The following is a 21,179-nucleotide window of genomic DNA, read 5'->3' as shown; positions in this document are numbered from 1 at the left end:
AGCTACTTAAATATTTCTCTCCAACCTTCCTTTTCACGTATTGTGCTTTTTTTGATAAGACTTGGAACGTGCTCTCATCACTAAAGCAAACCTAAAAATATTATACGATGGTTCATTGACCACAATGCATGGATTATCTAAAAAATTTAAAGTATTATTTAATAAAATAATCTGTTATACCGTTTTCCAATCGTCTTCAGTCCAATTTCTATATTTTTTTGCCCATTCTAATCGCTTCTCCATCATTTTTGGCGTTAATTTTGGCTTTTTAGCCGGGCGTCTTGAGCTGTAGCCAAGATCGTGTTGACGACGCTGAACCGTTCTCTTGGGCATCTTAATACCAGAGCTTTCCAACTTCTCAGTGATATCATCATTTGATGCTAGCCTATCTTCCAATACTATTGTGGTAAGAATTCTTTCACCTCGTGTAGTAAGAATTCTTTTTTTACCACAGTTCCCAGTCCTTTTTGGAGTCAGGTTTTCCATGTTGACAATTTTTTTTTGGGATATTCTGCGCTGACACTCTAGAAACATTACATCTTCTGGCGATTCCTCTTTAGGAAAAACCAGTATTTGTAAGATGTGCTTGGATTTCACTTTTTTTTTCTAGAGATAAGTCCTTTTTTTTGCCCATTTCTAAAAAAATAACCAATTTTAGTACGAAAATTTCTATTATTACTTAAAATAATTTTAATCACAAAATACTGAGTGAAATAAAAATATTTTTATGTTAATTTATGTAATGTAATATTCTTAAAGTAATATTAGTCGATTTGAGTACTTACTTTAATGATAACTTTGAAAAATATACCAAAACTAACAGAGAGTATTCACCACGTGCACTGTAAGAATAGCGGTCTCAAGATGGCGTCACACAAAATGTCTGTCAAAAATGACTGTTTACACCAGCATAAAATTTTAAATAATTTTGTCAACGCATAACTATATTGTATGCATCCAAATAAATTAAATTATATAATTTTGAACTATAATGTCAAGAAAACAAAAGATAAGCAAGGTATGTTAAAATTTATTGGGTGGTCATGATAAATTGTCATACGACTGTATATATATATATCTATATATATATATATATATATATATATATATATATATATATATATATATATATATATATATATATATATATATATATATATATGTGTGTGTATATATATATATATATATATAGTAAAAAACACTTATCTAACTTTTATCTTCGACTTGAAGTTTCACCATTGCTGGATCATCAGGAAGAGGTGATGGTGAAATGGTGAAACTTCAAGTCGAAGATAAAAGTTAGATAAGTGTTTTTTACTAATTAATTATTGCTCTGTTCTTTAAGAACATTGAGCACTCTATTTGTAAAATACACTAACATAATTTACATATATATATATATACATACATATATATATATATATATAAATTATTTAGGAGCGTCAAGTGACATGCAACAAGCAACGCGGATTGCACGAGCAATGGTAACACAATATGGAATGAGTGAAAAGGTATATGTTGTTAAAGTTCTGGATGTTCTGTTTAAAAATTGAAAAAAACTTGTTTTAAATTTTTTTATTTTTTTATTTGGTAGATTGGAACAGTATTAATAGACGAAGAACAGGAGAAATTAAGTCCAGAACTTCAATCTCTTATTGAAAGTGAAGTTAAACGACTGATACAGGTATATCTTGAACATCTTGAGGAACTTTGTGTACCATTATCGTGTTATCACTTACGTAAATTGTTTTTAAAAATCTTACATCCCTAAAATTTTAACTTTTTATCTTTCATAGGAATCTTACAATCGAGCAAAAAATATTTTAACAAAATATGCAAAGGAACATAAAAGACTTGCTGAAGGACTTCTCAAATATGAAACTTTAAATGCAGAAGAAATAAATTTAATCATAAAAGGAAAACCTATTCAAGGAAAATAATACGAAAATTTAAATGCAGAAAAAGTAAATCTGATCATAAAAAAAACTTATTCAAGAAAATTATTTCAGTCAATAATTTAAATCAACTAAGACTTTTCTTAAGAACGTGAAGCCAGTTTTTTTTTTTTATTATTTAAAAAAAATATTTTTTTAAATAAAAATAAATTGATTTTGAAAACTTGTTTCTTATGCCTTGATGAACTGATGAAATTTTAGTGGTGCCGAAACTTGATTATAGAGGCCTTTACTTATAGTATTTGAGTAGCAAAATCTCAAGATTTTTTTATTAGCGACGATTTTTATAGTCTCAGATCAAGTAGCTATGGCATTTTATATTTAGGAAACGCTCTTTTTATGGTCTGAAATAAAATTTTACCGTTTATCGCATTATTTTATACACTATTAAACAATGTTTGATAGTGTATAAACAACTGTTTTAATAATATTCTCAGCTAAATTTCTTTAAGTTTTAGTAACTAAAAGTGGTTAAGATGAAAACTTAAATACTAATTACGTTTGTTTTGTACTTTTCAGCCATACTTTATATTACATACTTCGTTACTTTATTTATTAAATCCGTACAACGTTAAATCCACTCATTGAGTGGATTTAACGTTGTACGGATAAAACCTTTCGTAAATATTTTTCATATTACGAAACACCTTGTGACTTTTTTGTAACACAAAAATTTAGTACTTAACGTAAAAAAATAATTTTGTACGATAAAGTAATTGCAAAGTTTTACGAATCTTTAAATTTATTTCGTACTTTTTCAAAGAAATTTTCTAATCTTTCCGTAATTTCCGTAAAAAAATCTGTTATAATAAAAATGATTAAACGTTATTTATTCTTTTTTAATTGTTTGTTCTAAGACGATTGATTATTTTGACTTTAATTGTGAACTGTTTATTGAATTTTCTATTGTGACATGTTTATGTCGATTAGTTATTTTAGAAAAGCTAATATTTTAGCATTAATTGTTTTATTTGGAAACGACAAGTTTATACAAATAGATAAAGTAGTGATCATGGACAAAAAATTTAAACAAAAATTAAATATGCCATTTTAAAAAGAACTAAGTTCATTAATACTTATTAAAAAAATATTTTATTTTTATTTAAAAAAACGATTATGGTGCTTAACTATGTGATTGATTATGTGAAACTTAACATAAGAAGAGAAAGAAAAAACAAATTTTTTTGTCTTATTTAAAAAACATAAATCATGCAGAAATTTTTAAACTAACAGTAGGGAGTTTAGGCAATATTTATAGCAAATGTAAATATTTTTTATATTAAATGCATTATATTCCTTAATATATTTCCTTTTCAAAATGGTTTCAACCACCTCTGTAGCTTATTTAGTTCCAAAGATATACGTGTTTTAATATTTTCAATTCATAGACTTTTTATGAAATATTTTCTTAAAGTATCTCGTTCAATTTTTGGCACCGAAAAAAAAAACTTTTTTATCTTTTTTTTTTTTTTGCGTAAAAAGTTGCGTAAACTAACTTATAATAAAATTTTATTAGAAAATAAATTGTAAATCTAAATTATTTGAACAATTCATAAGAAGAATTTTTTGGGGGGTTAACGCAGACGTACCGTGATTTAGTCAAATAACTGTATAATATGTTTGAATATGTTTTAAACCTTTTTGACACAAAATAAATTTTCAAATGTTTTAATTTATAATACGTTGAGCGTAACAAAACTTTGATGATAAATATTAACTTAAATTAATTTTATTTTTCTTTAATAATTTATCAATTGAACAACGTGGACCTAAATAAAACACGCCGAAAACGTCAAAATACGTACAAAATAAAAATAAATCTAAAATTTATTTTTACACAAACAAAAAAAGAAATTAGTCAAAGACTTGTTAATAATTTCAGTATTGTTATAGATTCAAAAAAAGATTTAACCACTTATAGTCTACTGATTCGACTAATTTATTGTTTTCAGCACCTATCATAATATAAAAAATGTTATATTTTTTAATGGGGTTAAGGTTTTTAACTTTTTAAAAATTTTGAAAACAATGAATGAAAAACTCGTTGAATTGTTCTATTTCATTGTGTTTGGCTTTATTTGATTGTGTACTCTCGAGTCCTTAACTCAAGGGGGGGGGGGGCGTTTATTATTTTTGGGAAACTTTGCCACCCATACTAAGCTTATTAAGACCCCCTCCCGTTTATTAATTTTTACTTGTTTTAACAAAAAAATTATATCGAAAAACTAAAAAAAAATCAGTGAAAATCAGCTTTAAAAATCAAAAAATACATACTAGTTACTGCTAAGTAATAAAACTTTCTGTGTAAATTCTGATTCTCCCCTCCCCCGGTTCATTAAATCTTGACTAAACCCCCCATCCACTTTTATTACCCCCCTCTTGTATTAAGAAATTGAGATGGAAATACTTATACGGATTATCTTATCTATCTATTTGTCTTAAACTTTTTAATAGATGTTTTAAATCGTTTTGTCTTTGAAATAAATTATCGCACTATTAATGTACCCAAATTTGACTATATGTTGCAAATTATTTGAACTCAGAAAAAATATTTTAATTATCGAATTTCAATTCAAACTTCAGAGTAGGCTGTGTGTGTATTGTTAACAAACAATTTTATACATAATTTGCCTTGGCTATTCCGTTCATAAATTAGACAAAATTGTCTAACTTACTTAACGAAGTGCACCAACGAGAAGGTAAGCCATAGGACTTTGCACTCCATCCGTGAGCTGTCATGTTGCCTAAGGTTAGCCCTCCATTTCTGGATTCTTTCCTTTACTTGATAGGCAGTTCATGTAAAAGTAATAGTAAATTAACCTAAGGTTAGCCTTCCATTTCTGGATTCTTTCCTTTACTTGATAGGCAGTTAATGTAAAAGTAATAGTATTTTTGCATAAGCTTTTTTTTTTTTTTTTTTAATAATAAAAATGTGCAGTTAAGCTGCAAATAAACAACAACAAATAAACAAAATTGGTACAGATAAACATATCAGATATGATTCATACTATTTGTAAAGATAAAAACCACTGAACTCAAATGCAGTAAAAACAAACTATTGGAACATAACAATAAAAGAAATAAGATTAATATATACTGTAACATAATTCTAAATTTACATTAAATAAAATTACCTCGCAAGCCTAGCTAAAAAGAATAAGATCACCTTTTTCAAAATCAATCAATAAAGGAAATGACCATACTTCATCAGGTTCGTTATCATACTTAACAAGGTATGTAGTTCTTCTACCGTTTAATTGATCAATTTGAACCACTTGCGCACGTTCCCAAGATACTTTAAGAGCATCTTTTTCTCTAACACAATGTTGTATAGAAAAACCTACAAAATCAGATGGATTGTAAATAAATTTTGATAAGGAGTGCTTTTTTTGTTGCTCTATTAATTTGTTTAGTCTTGCATCCTGAATTTTTTCCATTAATTCTTTTTTTTTGTTTTCAACGGCAGCATCACGTATTGTACGAGGCTTTAAATTATTACTTATATTATTACTTAAAGATTGTTTGTTTGGTGTTAAATTTGCTTGAATAACAATAAGAAGATTTTGATATAATTCCTCTGAAGACAAGTTTATTCTTTTGCTTCCTTCTACTTTTGTTTTACAAAAATGTTTTTTGTCACATTCAACACATAAGATTATGCGATAAAAATTAAGTTGAGCAAGGAGTACTTTTGATTTCAATGGCTCTTCTATATTAGAAACTGTTTTCTCTGCTTCCTCTAATGATATCCATGCCCTTACATTTAAATTTATCAAATCATTACAAGCTGCAACCTTTTTATGTTGTAGTTTAATTTCTTCTCGATTTTTTTCTTCTTGCTTTGCTAGAAGGTGCATAGCTTTATCTTTTTTAAGAGCTTCTTTTCTTTCATCATACTTGCTTTTCATTAATGTTACTTTAGTTCTTGAATATTCAAGCAATTGTTTTCTTTCTTCACCTGATTTACTATTAAGCCATTCTAATGTTTGGTTCTGAGACCACATTGTCAAAGCCTGGATAGTTTGAACATTTGCATTGGGTTTTGTGCGAACCATTAAATCCAAAATGGCAAAGTCGCTTTCTGATGCTTTATTAGTGACAGGGACATTAGAAGCAGCTTCAGAAACAGAATTAGATGGATTCCAATATATTTACCACCTGGTAATTGATAAGCACACTGACGTTCCAAAATAACAAGAATTGAGTGGAAAATAATTTCAAGTGATTGAACAGTTAAAGAATCAAACTCATCATTTTGAGTGCATTCAAACAGCTTGGTGTAAACCACATCTTGATGAAGAAGATTGGTATCCTCAAAAATTTTTCCATTAGCAAACAATAAAGAAGATGCATCGATACAAAGAGATGAAAGTCTAACTTTCAAGCGAAGTAGGTAGGGGTTTAAAAATAATATACTATCAAGTGATTCAATAATTCTCCACATTGGACCGGTAAGTAGTTTGTCAATAATACCTAATGCACGGACTTCAGCAATGAATACAAGATTTGTGATATCTTCCTTAATTGCTTTTAATAAATTATTAGGGTTAGGCCAAGCATTAAGAAAATGTTATAGAATCCTTATGATAGTATAGGGCAGCTGCATTGTAATACAAAATATTAAATCGATTTCCAATAAATGGAACAAAATAAGATTTATCGTTACGAGAGGAAAGAAAAGAATTAAACCATGATGCAACACCAGCTTCCTCACTACCCCTTGAATGAAATGCCTTACATGTAGTACAAACTACATGTAAGGCATTTCATTTTTTACCACTAAAAGCAAAAACAGTTTCAAAATCATTTTGAAGCAGAATTTTTTCAAAAGAATTTAAAACAGTTTATTTATTTTTTTCAGAAGCAAAATTAGCAAGCAACTTCATTTGCTACAGAAAAAATTACTCATGTCCTTCATATTGTCTTTGACGTTTGAGGAAAGAAAATCCCAGTTACTAATTGCAATAGGCAAAAGTTTTTCCTTTAATGTTTTATTGATGTTATTAGTTTAGCAAAATTAATTTCTTTTTCAGTAGCTGAGTTGCTAACAACGCCACAAATGTCATCTACTATATTAGTAAAGTTTTGCAAAACAGTTGCTGCATCTTTGCCAACCACTTCTGACAGACCAAAAGATAAAGTTTTCCCACTAGTTGTAGTAATTTGAAAGTTTTGATAATGCTTATGGCATTTCTGAGTACCATCACCATGCAAACAATTGCCTATATTAGAGTTTTTATTTATCAAATTATTTTCAAGCATTGCTTTCACAACTTGAAATTGACCTAAAATTGAAGTTTCCTGCATTAACCTACATTTTACAGCAGCTGATGGCAGTCTAGATATGTTCTTTTTGGCTAGTTTGTTTAAAACTACTTTTATGACTTGACGTTGACACTATTCATACTCACGTTCATTGAAAGAAGTTTCATTATTGTTTCTCGAATGTCATCACTGTATCTGCCATCTTCAAATGTTATTACTTCGTCATCATCCAGCAAAGAAACCAATTTTTGATTCTCCTCTTTTAAAATGTTTGTCTTACTATATAACGAAACAACTTCCTTCTCTAAACTTATAACATCTTTCATATTGTTGTCATTAATATAGTTGGTTTTATTTTGCAAAATAACTTTTAAATTACTCACTTTTATTGCAGCTTTATTTTTTCGTTTGTTAATTCAGAAATGTTTATGTCTGAGTTTTCAAGAATTGAATTAGTATCTGCTATTTATATTTTTTAATTGCAATATTATTATTTTTTCTTCATTTTTAACGAATTTATTTTATTCTTTTTTATTTCCAGCACGATATTTTATTTTTTTATTCAAATTTCTAACATTAAATGATTCTTTTTTTGACTTTAATAGCTCTAATTTGTTTTCGATATTATTAAGCTTTTCTTCTTTTTCACAATAACACTTTTTAATAAAGTTTAATTCAGCTTCTATTAGAGAGTTTTTTGAAATAAGTATTTTTAGATTGTTTGACATATCTTCAAAATCTTTTAGATGTGTAAAATAATCCATTTGTAAATCCATCATAGATTCCATTTTCCTTTTTAAAATTTTATTTTCTTTTTTAAGCATTTTGTTTTCGCTTATCAGTATTGTTTCTTTAAGAATTTCGGATGCATTCACTGTATTATCAGAAAAATTTGCCACAGGTGGAAAAAAGGCTTTACCTAATAACAATGCTAATTTTTTATTTTTTCGTTGTTTCTTTAATTTTCTGATGGTGTCAACTAATCTATTTATCTTTTTGGCTAAAGCTTTCTTGCAGCAGAACAGTTCAACTTTAAAATCCACACAATATCTACAATATATTGCATCATAAGATGTATCTTTTAAAGCCAAATACCAATCATAAATACTTTCATTTATCATTTTATCTAAATAAATAAAGATTTTCCAGTCATCAATTCGAAAAAATATATAAACATAAATATATTATTTTAAGTCTTTTACTTATTATATATATATATATATATATATATATATATATATATATATATATATATATATATATATATATATATATATATATATATATATACATATATATATATATATATACATATATATATATATAAATATATTATATATATATATAATATATATATATATAATATATTTATATATATATATATATATATTTATATATATATAAATATATGTACACATATATATATATATGTATATATATATGTATATATATATATATATATATATATATATATATATATATATATATATATATATATATATATATATATATATATATATATATAATATATATATAAACTTAAAAACTAAGTAAATTGTATAAAAAAAAAAATTGTAAGTTACAAATAAGACTTACTGATAAACTGCTGTGATTCAATTACCAAATGGTTAGCAAAAACCACATTAACAACACAAAACAAACTCACTTTAGAATACCTTTAGTAAAAATTTATAATAAAATCTCAGCTATATAAAATATTGAATTCAACGTGTGCAAAAATCTTTAGTCAAGTAAAAGAAGAAACGGCAAATTTACCAAAAATATCTAAGGACGGGGTAAATTATAATAATCTTTACTTAGAAAACAAAAAACCCACCCTATAAGACTACAAAAAAAAAAAAAAAACTTATTTACTTAATAAATAAATAGTTGCAGAATTTGTTTTTACGTGGGGAGGAAAGAATTATTTTAACTTACTTGTATTTTAACAAAACTGAAAGATTTAAAACTAAATAACTTTATCAATTCTAAACCAAAACGTCGTCCCCAAACAAATTATTGTAATACAACCTTTTCTAAAAAAAATAACATCTACATGTACGTATATACTATTTATTTTCATGGGTGGGTTTTTATTCTTCAACACCTACGTAAAATCATTTCTGGCGTTTTTTGGACGAAGTTTTTCAAAAATATATTAACGATTTTTTTCCGCGATAAAATGTCACGTGACAAAACTCGCTACTAACAGTGTAACTAATACTTTTTCTTTTCCTCTGGTTTGGTTGATCTTTTTTTTTTGTGCAACCCTTTTTTTTTTTTTTTTTTTTTTGAATAAATTTATTTATGAAACTAAAGTTTTAGACTTGTGTCCTTTTCGAAATTTAAGTTTCAATCGTGATCAGTTTGATAAACTGTTAATTCTTAACATTGTATGATACTATATGGCTTAATTGTTCTTACTAGATAGAGGGACCTTTAAATGTAATTACAGCTTTTATTCTGTATAGCATGCCTTCAGTATTTAAAGATTTAGAAGGTATGTACTGCATATGAATGATCTTTTCTAAGAGTTGTGTTTGGTCAGAACTTTCGCCACTCCCCTTTTCATTAGCTCTCCCGCGTTTTCAATAATGTAAACGGGTAATAGCGCATATCTGAGCTATTACCCGGCCAATCCAATAAAGGGGTATTTTGCTTTTCCAAAAAAAGCTTTAAAAGACCGTGCTGTTTGGCATAGAGCCTATCTTGCAAAAAGGTTCCTTATTTGTAAACCATTATCTGTGCTGCGGAATCAACTTATATTATTGCCTTAAATCTTTAACAAGGCACTTATACTTTACGTAATTTTACTATTATCATTTCAGGCTTTAATTAATAAAATACAATAAAGATAATTAATATCAAAGTATGATAAAGATAGCGGATAATAAAGACGTTTTCAGAATAAGTTCGTTTTTTAAATTTGGATAATTAGTTCCAAAGTTACAATAATTTATGTTGGGCTCAATAACGCCTATTTTGTGTCAAGGTTTGTTGAATTTTCCTTAAGGTGCCTTTGGCACCAAATTTTGAAAACAAATTTATTTTTCAAATTTTTTTTTTTTTTTTTTTGTTCTTTATTACAATATTTATTACAATTTAAATAAACAAAACTTTGTTACAATAATAAAAGTTAACAAGTCAAGTTATCGTTAAGAAATAAATATTAAAAATAAATATAAAGAACGCAGATTACTCAAAGAAGATCAACAGGTCTTGTCACAGAGAAATTGCTAATTGCTTCTGGATAAAAAAACAAAGAAAAAAATAAATAAAAATGAATATACATTAAATATATACATATACTAATATAGATTAGGGATTTTCAAAAAATTTTAAAATTTAAAAGTAAATTAGTATATTATCAGTTAAAAAATGAGTTTTTTTAAAATTTTGTTTAAAAGAATCAAAATTACATTCTTGAGAAAGATCTTTAGAAGTATTTAGAACTATACTATTCCATAAAAATGGTCCGCGAAATGAAACAAAAAATTTTCCAAAATTGGTTTGAGAAAATGGTTGTCGAATTAAATTATCGTTCCTTAAAATATATTTATTTCTATCTCTTTGTAAATACAAGTTACGAAAAGAAACGGGTGATATGTGGGTCTTGCATTAATACATAAAACAAAGAATATTAAAAAAATTTAACTCATATATATTGAGTGCTTTCATATCATATAAACGAGGCTTGGCGTGAGCAAAACGGTCCCTGAAATTTATTAGGCGTGCTACATGTTTCTGTTGCCGATAGAGAGGTTTAAGTTTACTTTTATAAGTGCTACCCCAAGCAATCTTTGCATAATTAATACGGCAATGAATTAGTGAGTAATATGAATGAATTAAGGTATGTTTATCTAGAAAGTTTCTTATTTTGTATAAAATGCCTATACTCTTTGAAATTTTATTGCACAAGTTAGCAATGTGGCTTTTCCGATTAAGATTTTCATCGATATATACACCTAAAAATCTTAACACTAGAACTCTTTTAATAATTATGTTATCGATAAAAAGAAAGGGTAAGTTGCTAGGCAGCTGGTGCTTTTTACCATAAGGATGAAAAAGAATCTATTTAGTTTTATCAATATTTAATGATAGTTTGTTTAATTTAAACCATTCGGAAATTTTGGCTAGTTCAATGTTCATGTTGCTAAAAAGTGTAAAAATGTTTTTATGAGAAAGAAATAAGTTAGAATCATCAGCAAACATAATTGTCATTAGGTTAGAAGCTTTTGGTAGATTATTAATATATATTAGAAATAGGAGGGATCCTAATATGGATCCTTGAGGAACTCCACATGAAATATTTAACAAATTAGATGATACATTATCATCTGCATAAACAAATTGTTTCCGATTATTTAGGTAACTTTAAGCCAAATTAATATATTTCCAGTAATTCCGTGCCACTCCAACTTTTAAAAAAGAATTTTGTGATCAATAGTATCAAAAGCTTTTTTTCAAATGAGTCAGATATATTTCTTGTACATTGTAAAATGGCATGTTCAGTGGAATTGTTTTTTTGGAATTCATATTGATTGCTGTATAATAAATTGTTTATAGTAAGATGATTATAAATTTTATTGTACAAAATTCTTTTTAAAACTTTAGAATACAGAAAGTAGTGAAATTGGACGATAGTTACTTATATTCTCAACGTCACCACCTTTTAATATTGGTATGACTTTTGCTAATTCTAGAGCTTGTGGAAAAATTCCCTGTTTAATTGATATCAAATTTGAAATCAATAACCATGTTTGGCAAAAGGTGAGATGTATTTTTTTTGCTGCCGGTAATTTCTCTTATTATAAACCAAGTGCGCTTAAAATTTAATTTATATTTATCTAGTAAATTTAAATAATTTATTTTTTAATTTTTTTTTAATTTTGAGGCTTTCAAAAAGTTTAGCGTGATTTTTATATATAATTTTATTTTCATTTGTTTTACATTTCAAGTAATTAATGTATAATTATTGTTTAATTTTTGAAAACTTACGCAAACCCTTTGTAATCCAAGGCGATTTAATACTTTTAGTTTGAGATTTAAATTAGTGTCGTAAATATCATAGAAAGTTTTAAAAAAGGACTTATAAACTAAGTTTGTATTACCAGAGGCGTTAATAAAGCTCCAATCAATTAAAGATAATTGTTCTTTAAAAGATTTAAGGTTTTTATTTGTAAAAATTTGCTTTTTGAAAACTCGTTTTTCATTAGGAAGTAATTTATTATCTATATTTATAGAAAAGAAAACAGGAAAATGATCAGACATGTCATTTTTAATTATGGCTTTTTTTAAGGATACGTTAAAAACATCAGTGGTTAAAATATTATCAATTAAAGAAACACTTGATTGAGTAATTCTTGTCGGTTTGCTAATCAAAGGAATCGCACCATTTTCGAGAATGCCATTATAAAACTTTTTAATGTTATTATTGACGTGGTATTGAAAACAATCCAAATTCAGATCACCCAATAAGTAGATAAATTTATTTTTGCGGTTACTTTTTTTTATCAGCATCAGTGATGCGCATGTCATGCCGGGTAAAATATTGTAAATTATTTTTAACATAAATAAGAACGCCCCCGCCACGCTTATTTGTTTTTCGTGCCAAATTACATTCCACTGATCGCTTGCCCCATTTGGGGCAGTAGTATCAAAAGCGATAAAAGCTTTGTTAAAACCGTAAAAATTAACTTTAGATGAAAAAAAAGATTTTTTTCAAACTGTCCGAGTGAACAAATTCATATACATTTATAAAAATCCAATTTTTCTGAAAAAAATGTCTTTGTAAACCATAGAAATGCAATGTCTTGCTTTGTCCAACCACTGTCTGAAACACTCCATGTACTTTCTTCTGGGGCATTTTTAAATTAAAAACTTGAGAGAGACTTAGTAGTTTTTCCTTTAAATATGAAACGTGGTGGAAAAGAGTTACCCATTGCATTGACACAAGCTATTACTCTGATTGTTTCCCTGTTACCTGATTGACGACATTGTAGATACTTAACCCTTTTTTTAGCAACTATTTTTCCAGGACGATAACCAAACTGCATCCCAGTCTCATCCATATTCCAAATGTTTTGCGGTTTCTGAAGTAGGTTATTTTCCGTTAACACATTTTTAAAAATGGAAAAATATTTCGATACTTTACAAACATTCATATGCCGATGTCTAATAGCTGCTGTACCTTCTGGTTGAAGTCAAGTTAAATCTTTGTGCCCTTTGCAGATCCCATGCTACCATTTTTCTGTAGGAGTTCCATTCTTGAATGTTTTTTATGTTTTAAAGCAAAATTTTCAGCATTTTTTAAAAATTACAATTGACCAAATCCGATTTCTAAACATCCATGATTATATGCAAAATTAACTAATTTCTTTTCTTCTTCTTCATCTTAAATAGTTGGATGCCCAGGTTTGGCTCCCATTTCTGTTACTCCAAAAAGTCAAATTTGTAACGAACATCTTAGAATGTCAAAAACTTTACATGCTGCTTGCTGTGAAACTCCATTTTTGACAGCTTTAATAGCCGATATCATCAATTCATCATTCCATAAACGGTGTTTTCTGCATTTGCTCCTCTGTTTTTTAATTTTCGTTAAATTTTCTATTTTTTTAGTTGTTTTTTTTTTCCATTCTAAAGTAAAGTCAAAAAAACACCACGAAAATTTAATTATAAAATGGTTATAACTGTCTAAAAAATAAAGGTCTATGTTTCTATGATTGTATCATATCACACGTATCACAAGTAATTTAAGTTGGTCATTCTCTTTTCTCTCTGTATATATATATGTGTATATTTTTCATTTTATATATATTTTTTTTATACATGTTTTATTTTACAACTACAAAGTAATTACAAGTTACCAATCACTGATTGGCATTAAAGATATACAAATTTAACTCATAAATATAAAGTTTAAAATATACGAGGTAAATAAAAATATAGTTGGTAATATATATATATATATATATATATATATATATATATATATATATATATATATATATATATATATATATATATATATATATATATGCATAACGGGTGATGCGGAAGTTATCGGACAAATCCTAATTTTATTATTTGGGCATAATAATTAGTTTTTGTAGTTTTATGCGTAGGCATAAACGTTCTATAAAATATAACCTTTAATATTTGAAACACAATTATTTAAAATGAGGTTAAATGCAGCTGAACGAGAATCTTTTCAAAAGCGACTAAAAATGTTTTTTGTAAATAAACCTAATATAAAGATATAAAAAATCGTAAATCATTTTGAAAAGGACGGATTTGCTCAAAGTACAATATATGATAACCTAAAAAGACTTGAAACTGTTCAATCGTTTTTTGATAGAAAGCACCCTGGTCGTCCGACATTCTGGACCAGAGAAAAGAAAGCCGAATTAACGAGACTTGTCAACAATCGAAAAGGGGTCAGTCATAGAAAAATAGGTATTAAATTCGGTGTAAATCAATCGACAATTGCTCGTCAGTTAAAAAAAATGAATATTAAATATAGAAAATGTGAAAAGACTCCAAAATACACTATAGAACAACAAATAAAGGCAAAGAAAAGAAGCAGGAAACTAGTTAACCAACTCCATAACACAAAATCGCTTCTAGTCATCGATGACGAAAAATACTTTTGTTTTACAGGGGACAACATGCCTGGAAATTCTGGATACTACACAAACAACAAAAAGACATGCCCAGAAAGTGTTCGTTTTATAGGAAAAGAGAAATTTCCAAAAAAATTATTAATGTGGATAGCCATATCTGACCGTGGTATGTCCGAGCCATTGTTTCGCACTTCCAAGGCTGTAGCGATCAGTTCATCAATCTATATTAATGAATGTTTAGAAAAACGACTTCTTCCATTTATTCACAAGTATCATGGAGACTTTAACTATTTATTTTGGCCAGATTCAGCAAGTTCTCATTATTCTAAAGATTCTCTAAATTGGATGGACCAATATGTCTATTACGTTGATAAAGAATCCAATCCCCCAAATGTGCCTCAAGCACGACCAATTGAAAATTTTTGGGGACATTTGGCGCAGAAGGTTTACGAGGGAGATTGGCAAGCTTCAACAGAGCAAGTTTTGATTGATCGCATTAAACTACAACTACAACTAAAAATACAAGAATTGATTTAAACTTTTTACAGTCGCATATGAAAGGCGTCAGAGCAAAATTGAGATCAATTGCAGATGGTGGTGTTTTTTCATATAAAAAATAATACATTTTTATTAAAAGATAAATGCTTTATTTTAAAAAAATATAATAGTAGTTTGTTTTTTTATTTATAAATAAGTTATTGACGTTCTTATTTTGTCCGATAACTTCCGCATCACCCGTTAAAAAATACAAAATATGTATATATGCATAAAAAATACAAATCAAATATATATGGCTCTAGTGCACTTTCGCGCCCTCTCTCCCCCTCCTTTTTTTTATTTTATTGCAGATTATGAAAGATCGTTGTTTAAAATGAAGAAAATTGGTTTTCATTTTTTTATTTTACGAACTCAAAGTGCTCTAACTTTGACTAATTGGTAGGGAAAAAATGCCCTATCAAAACGCTTATATTTGCCATTTTCTTAACATGTTTAGTTTTAATTCCATGATTCAAAAACCATTTCCATGTTAGTAGTGAATAGCCTGGTTTTTATTACTTAAAATAAAAACATTGCTGCAACAAATGCAGTTTTTAAACACATAACTATTACAACAGTAGCCATTTTTATTAATGAAAACGTTTTTATAATTTTGTAATTACTAATTTCTCATTTTTATAAATCAATTTTAAATAGTTTTCTAGTATATTAAAATGAGTTTGACAAAGACAACGTTTGTTAGCAGAGATTAGACAGGATAGCTTGAAACAACTTCATTCCAAAAATGAAAGAAACGGTGTTCTCTAAAACGCTGCGCTCACATATGTTCTTACAAGTAGTCTGGAACCATCTCACGGTTGGTAGGTCCCATCATCGCTTTAATTTTCGCTTTTGCTCGACACCACATCGCTTCAATATGATTTCTTGTTGCACCTGTTTGAGGGTCAACAAAATTTACACTGTGGTTAACTTGTAATGTCTTGATGATAAGACCGTCGGTCTTCTGCAAGTTGTCCGCATTCTTTGAAGTAATTTCTAAAACTTTACAGTTTTATTTTATATATTTTTTGTATAACGTAACTTTGCGATTTTTTTTTTAAATTATACTTATTCTATAAAGATTCTATTATATATTACGAATTTGTAAAGATTAAAGCACAAAAAATTTAAAAAAAAAAAGAAACTGTGCCATGTAGGTATGCGGGCGCTGGTAAGTTTTTGCATGCAGTCCACATGTCACTCCATACGATTGAATCTGGAAGAATCTATTGGTCTATAATTGGCATTAAAGTTGCTGCGCTACAATTTGCAAAGAGAATTAGGCGGCCGTGGCGCAGTGGTTAGAGTGCTTGCTCAAGAAGCAGGAGATCCAGGTTCGAAACGAGCTTTGGACATATTTTCGCGTCACGGTATGGAAAGAGGCGTGAACTTCCTAGTTAAATGCACTTCCGCGGTGATCCGTGACAAAACCGTTAGGTCTTCTTGAGGCACTTAAATAACAAAATTAAAAAAAAAAACTTAAAAAACCTTTCTTTGTTCCCGGCTCATAAACACCGAATAGCCATTGCTGTGGTACTAAGCGCCCGACTTCATATTTTCTTTTTGAGAACAGAGATTCATCAACCTCAACAACACGTCCTGGTCCTCCTATTGGTTCCGGATGATTAATAAAATAGGAAACACAGACATCTCGATAAAATTGGTTCCAATCAACAGCTGAATGTTGACTACCAATGTTCAATTAATGTTTAATATCCTGATAAGACAACACAGGTCTACAAAAAATTTATTGCATTAAATTGATAACACCTCATATGATAACACAGATCTACAAAGAATTTATTTCATTAAATTTGACACTTGTACTTGCATAACTTTGATACGCTGAATTCAAATCTGACATCAGATTTTTATGGAAAGCTACAAATTCTTTGCGATAAACATTTTTTTCTTTTACAAAACATTGGAAATAATTCAAGAATACAGATTTGAAACTTATTTGATAGTGCTAGGATATATTTCTTACAATAAAAGTTATTGACCAAACTAAAACAAAAGCAGAAAGCACATGAAAATAAATGTGAACTGTTTAAAATAACCATTTTATAAAATCGTCCTATAAATAAAGTCCTATCAAAATTATCAACTTTTTATTGATTAATAAAAAAATCATGTTTTTCTTTAGTTATAAAAAAGATTGCAGATTATATTGTTTAATTATAACTATTTAATCAGGAAGAAACTTTTGCTTGCTGCTCTTTCTTTTATAAACTTTGCCTGAGTCTTCTCGCTTGATGCCCCAACAGTAGTCTGCCATCAAATGTATATCCCATCATCCTTGGTAACGATCTTCGATAGTCATAAGATCTTGATGGAATAGCTCTCCTTGCTCTTCACTCACATCTCCAAGATTTTCAGGAAACTGGTCAAGATGACTATTTATGTAAGGAAGGTTTATACTCATTACGCATCCAAGATCACAAAAGGTTTCCAACATTTCATCAACTAAATCTGTATATTTTTTCTGCTTTTTTATTTCCCAGAAAGTTTTTTACAACAACCACAAACAACAACCAAGCCGTTTTCTCTTTGATATTCATTGTTTTAATGAATCTTTTATAAGATAGCGAGTTTGTGGCCCATTAAAAACTCCTGCTTTTTTTTCTTTATTGAAAATCCTGGTAATGATGTAATTATATACTGAAAGCAATCGTTATCAGTTTTCAGTGCTTTAACAAATTGTTGAATCCAAGTTAAAGATGGAGGGGTGGAAAAACTATTTTATTTCGACTAAAAATGGGTTCATTCACAATATTTTGCATGCCTACTATGAGAGTCTTGCGAATGGGCCATTCTTTTTGTATCCTGTATTGATTTTTTGCTCGACTATCCCACATACAGAGATAACATGGAAACTTTGTAAAACCCTTCTGCTGACCAAGTAGAAAGTTATCCATTTTTAGATACAAACATACACAAATAATCCAGTTATGCTTGTAATATTTAATCAAGTAAAGCACCATTTTATGTCATCGTAAGTTTCTCGCAAATAAACAGAATGACCAATAGGTACAGAACCAAAAATATTTCCATTGTGCAATATGACACATTTGAGGCTTCGTCTCGAGCTATCAATAAAAAGACTCCATTCTGTTGGATTATATACAAAAATACCTAACTGTAATAGGAGACCTGAAATATCATTACAGTAAACAAATAAATTGACTTCTGAAAAAAATTAACAAAGTTTTCATCTCTTGTTCTAAAGTAAGAAACTTTTGCAAAACTATCAAGTAGGTTTTTTTCCTTTAAACGTGATGCTAATACTTCTGCTGGTTGCTTAGAAAGTCCTAAATCACGAACTAAGTCATTCAGTTCTGTCTGACTAAAACACTGAGGCAAATTGAATTGTTTAGCATTAGATGAGAAGTCTTCAAAATCTGGTAAAAATTCTTCTGTTTCTGTAGCTGACATACTTTCCTCGTCTTCTGACAAAAATAAACCTTTAAAAATTGGAAATAGAATCTCTTTAGAATGTTGAATTGGTAAAATAGCAGAAGGATTGTTGGAATAAGCTATTTTTTGCCACTTTATTTTGCCAATACCAGTAGTATTAACAAGACAAAAATAGCAGTCGTCAATGTGGTTTAGTGGTTCCCTCCAAACCATGGGGACCCCAAAAGGTAAATTCTTTCTTTTCCCTTTTTTCCAATCTCGAAGACTTTCTTCACAAATATGGCACTCAGTATATGAAGCCCATTTTTTGTTTTGTATGTCAAGTTTAATATTAAAATATCATTTATATGCTAGTTTTACAAAATTATTAATGTTTCATCTTTGTCGAACAAGTGTATAGCAACCACAGATATAACAGAATGAGTTAGGATTATGCTTGCACTTACGTCGATTTAAAAAAGCCATCATATTATATATTTGATCTAATAAAAACAATGATATAGTTACTTTTTTTTATAACTATTGAATAAAAATACCTATGAAAAACATAAATTTAAAAAAATAAATAAATTGGTTATTGCAAAAAAATTAGAGCTTGCCAACAAAAGCGGACCTTACATTTAAATTCAGCGTTTAAAAATATATAAAAATCAGTTTAAATATCTCATGCAACAGAAAAAAAGTTTTTTTTTGTAGACCTGTGTAATCCGCGGCTCGACCCGGCGCTTCAACACCATATGTACGTTATGCCGATAATTTGCCATAATTCCAAATGAGATTTTTCAAAAAAACTGCTTTTTCTAATACTGAAAGTTCTTTTGCAGCGTTTAAGCGTACATCTCCAAATAACAAGGTCCACAGCCCGTGAGTAATTTTGCTGTATGCAAGGTTTGGCACATAAAGGACATGGCATTGTTTCTGTAATCAAATCAAGCTCTCTGCACCAACGAATGGTAGCGTCCAAATTATTTGCAAATCTTAATTCAATATGGGTCAGAGTAATAGAATCAAACTCAATCATCGAGGGGAATTGAATAGCCATGAAGTTTAGAAGGAGCTAATGCTAATTAAAGTACTGTAAAGCAATTTTTGACTGATTTATTTTGTTTAAATTTTGAAAGATCTTATATGCAAGATTTTAGGAAGTAATTAATCACTTAAGCTATCAATGCTGTTTAGAATTTTAATTTGAAGGATTTCTAATATTCGCAACTAAGTGTTCATTATCGTCACTTTCAAATCCTATTTTAAAAATAAGCGCTGCGACCGTGAAAACCATGTCGTTTTCAATATTAACATTGCTTGAAGTAACAAAACATAAAAGTGTTAAAAAAATGGCGAATATTAGAGTTTTGATAGGGAACTATTTTTTTAAAATAATACCAACTTACGGAGTTCCAGAAGTTTACGTATTCTTTGAGCCACTTTTTGATCCATTTCAGGCATGGCTTAAAACCTAAATCCTTTAATTTTCTTCAAACAGTGTGCACAGAAACATCATTCGAAGAGTGTGCACAGAAGCATTACAATTTTTTCAGTTTTGGATTAACAAAACTGATTTTTAGATTAATTTTCTTTCTGCTGAAAAAAGACTGCATTTTTGTCTTTTCGGTTTCATTCGTCTCTTAACTTAATTTTTATCTTTATTCGTTGTACGATTAGAGTTTCTAAAATGTTTTTTACTTAAAAATTATTTACTTAAAAATTATTTTCTTCCCAAAAAAAGTAATAAAATAGTTATAAAGAAAGTTATCCAAGGACAAAACATAATTTTTATAAAATAGACATAGTTGATTAAGAAAAGCTACTTCAGGAGTGCGTATACATCGACTAACTTAAATAGGGATTGGCGCAGTGGAGTGCGCATACATCGACTGACTTAAGTAGGGACAGGCGCAGCGGAGTGTTGCCGCATCGACTGACTAAAATAAGGATAAGCGTAGTGGAGCTAATTCGCTAGCGCAGAAAAGGGGGGTTATTTTTAAAAAATAGGGGCCAGCATTAATATAATATTTTAATTTTTTAATTTATTATTTAAATGTAAACAAGCCTGCAATTTAAAGTTTCTAAACTTTAAAAACTTTCAATCTTTCGCGGTTTTAAATATTTTAGTATTAATGAGAGGGCCTTTACTTTTTTACATGGTAAAAGATCGCCTTTTTTACCCATACTGCAAAACAAACAAAGAGCTGCGTAGTACAAAACTGCAAATCAAATAAACACAATGAACAAAACTACACAAACAAATTTGCAACTGACGTACGAGAAAACGCGGTTTGTACGCATTTACGTTTTTGTATTAATTAGCTGTTTTCGTATTGTTGACGTTAAGAATAAATTCAAATTTGAAGTATAAATTTAAAATTACATCTATAATTAAATA

General features: G+C 28.3%; 3 protein-coding genes across 3 annotated transcripts in view; 2 read left to right on the top strand and 1 right to left on the bottom strand.

Moving 5' to 3' along the window:
- The window catches only part of LOC100198092 (ATP-dependent zinc metalloprotease YME1L1), a 52,520-nt gene extending 50,402 nt beyond the window's left edge, over positions 1–2,118 (top strand). The window contains exons 14-16 of the mRNA XM_065809182.1: positions 1,438–1,511; positions 1,595–1,684; positions 1,797–2,118. Of these exons, the coding sequence (XP_065665254.1) occupies positions 1,438–1,511; positions 1,595–1,684; positions 1,797–1,940 (308 nt within the window). The 3' untranslated portion in view covers positions 1,941–2,118. The remainder of the gene's footprint in view (positions 1–1,437; positions 1,512–1,594; positions 1,685–1,796) is intronic.
- A 2,739-nt stretch (positions 2,119–4,857) lies between these two features.
- LOC136086750 (uncharacterized) lies at positions 4,858–9,345 on the bottom strand. The gene is made up of 2 exons (XM_065809181.1): positions 8,817–9,345; positions 4,858–8,346 (listed from the first exon to the last, which is right to left on the bottom strand). The coding sequence occupies exon 2, from the start codon at positions 6,008–6,010 to the stop codon at positions 5,099–5,101; it is 912 nt and encodes a 303-aa protein (XP_065665253.1). The 5' UTR covers positions 6,011–8,346; positions 8,817–9,345; the 3' UTR covers positions 4,858–5,098.
- A 2,558-nt stretch (positions 9,346–11,903) lies between these two features.
- On the top strand, positions 11,904–15,379 carry LOC136087134 (uncharacterized). Its single transcript, XM_065809639.1, has 2 exons — positions 11,904–11,990; positions 14,507–15,379. The coding sequence occupies exons 1-2, from the start codon at positions 11,904–11,906 to the stop codon at positions 15,377–15,379; spliced, it is 960 nt and encodes a 319-aa protein (XP_065665711.1).
- Positions 15,380–21,179: the final 5,800 nt, after the last annotated feature.

The sequence above is a fragment of the Hydra vulgaris genome, chromosome 11, assembly GCF_038396675.1.
Source record: "Hydra vulgaris chromosome 11, alternate assembly HydraT2T_AEP".
In the NCBI taxonomy this organism is placed as follows: domain Eukaryota; kingdom Metazoa; phylum Cnidaria; class Hydrozoa; order Anthoathecata; family Hydridae; genus Hydra; species Hydra vulgaris.
This window is presented reverse-complemented; position numbering and strand designations above follow the sequence as displayed.

Coding starts and splice junctions, on each gene's coding strand:
- LOC136086750 (XM_065809181.1), bottom strand. CDS start 6,010: ATGGTTCGCACAAAACCCAATGCAAATGTTCAAACTATCCAGGCTTTG.
- LOC136087134 (XM_065809639.1), top strand. CDS start 11,904: ATGACTTTTGCTAATTCTAGAGCTTGTGGAAAAATTCCCTGTTTAATT. Junction 11,991..14,506: donor ATAACCATGTTTGGCAAAAG/GTGAGATGTATT, acceptor CATTTTGAAAAG/GACGGATTTGCTCAAAGTAC.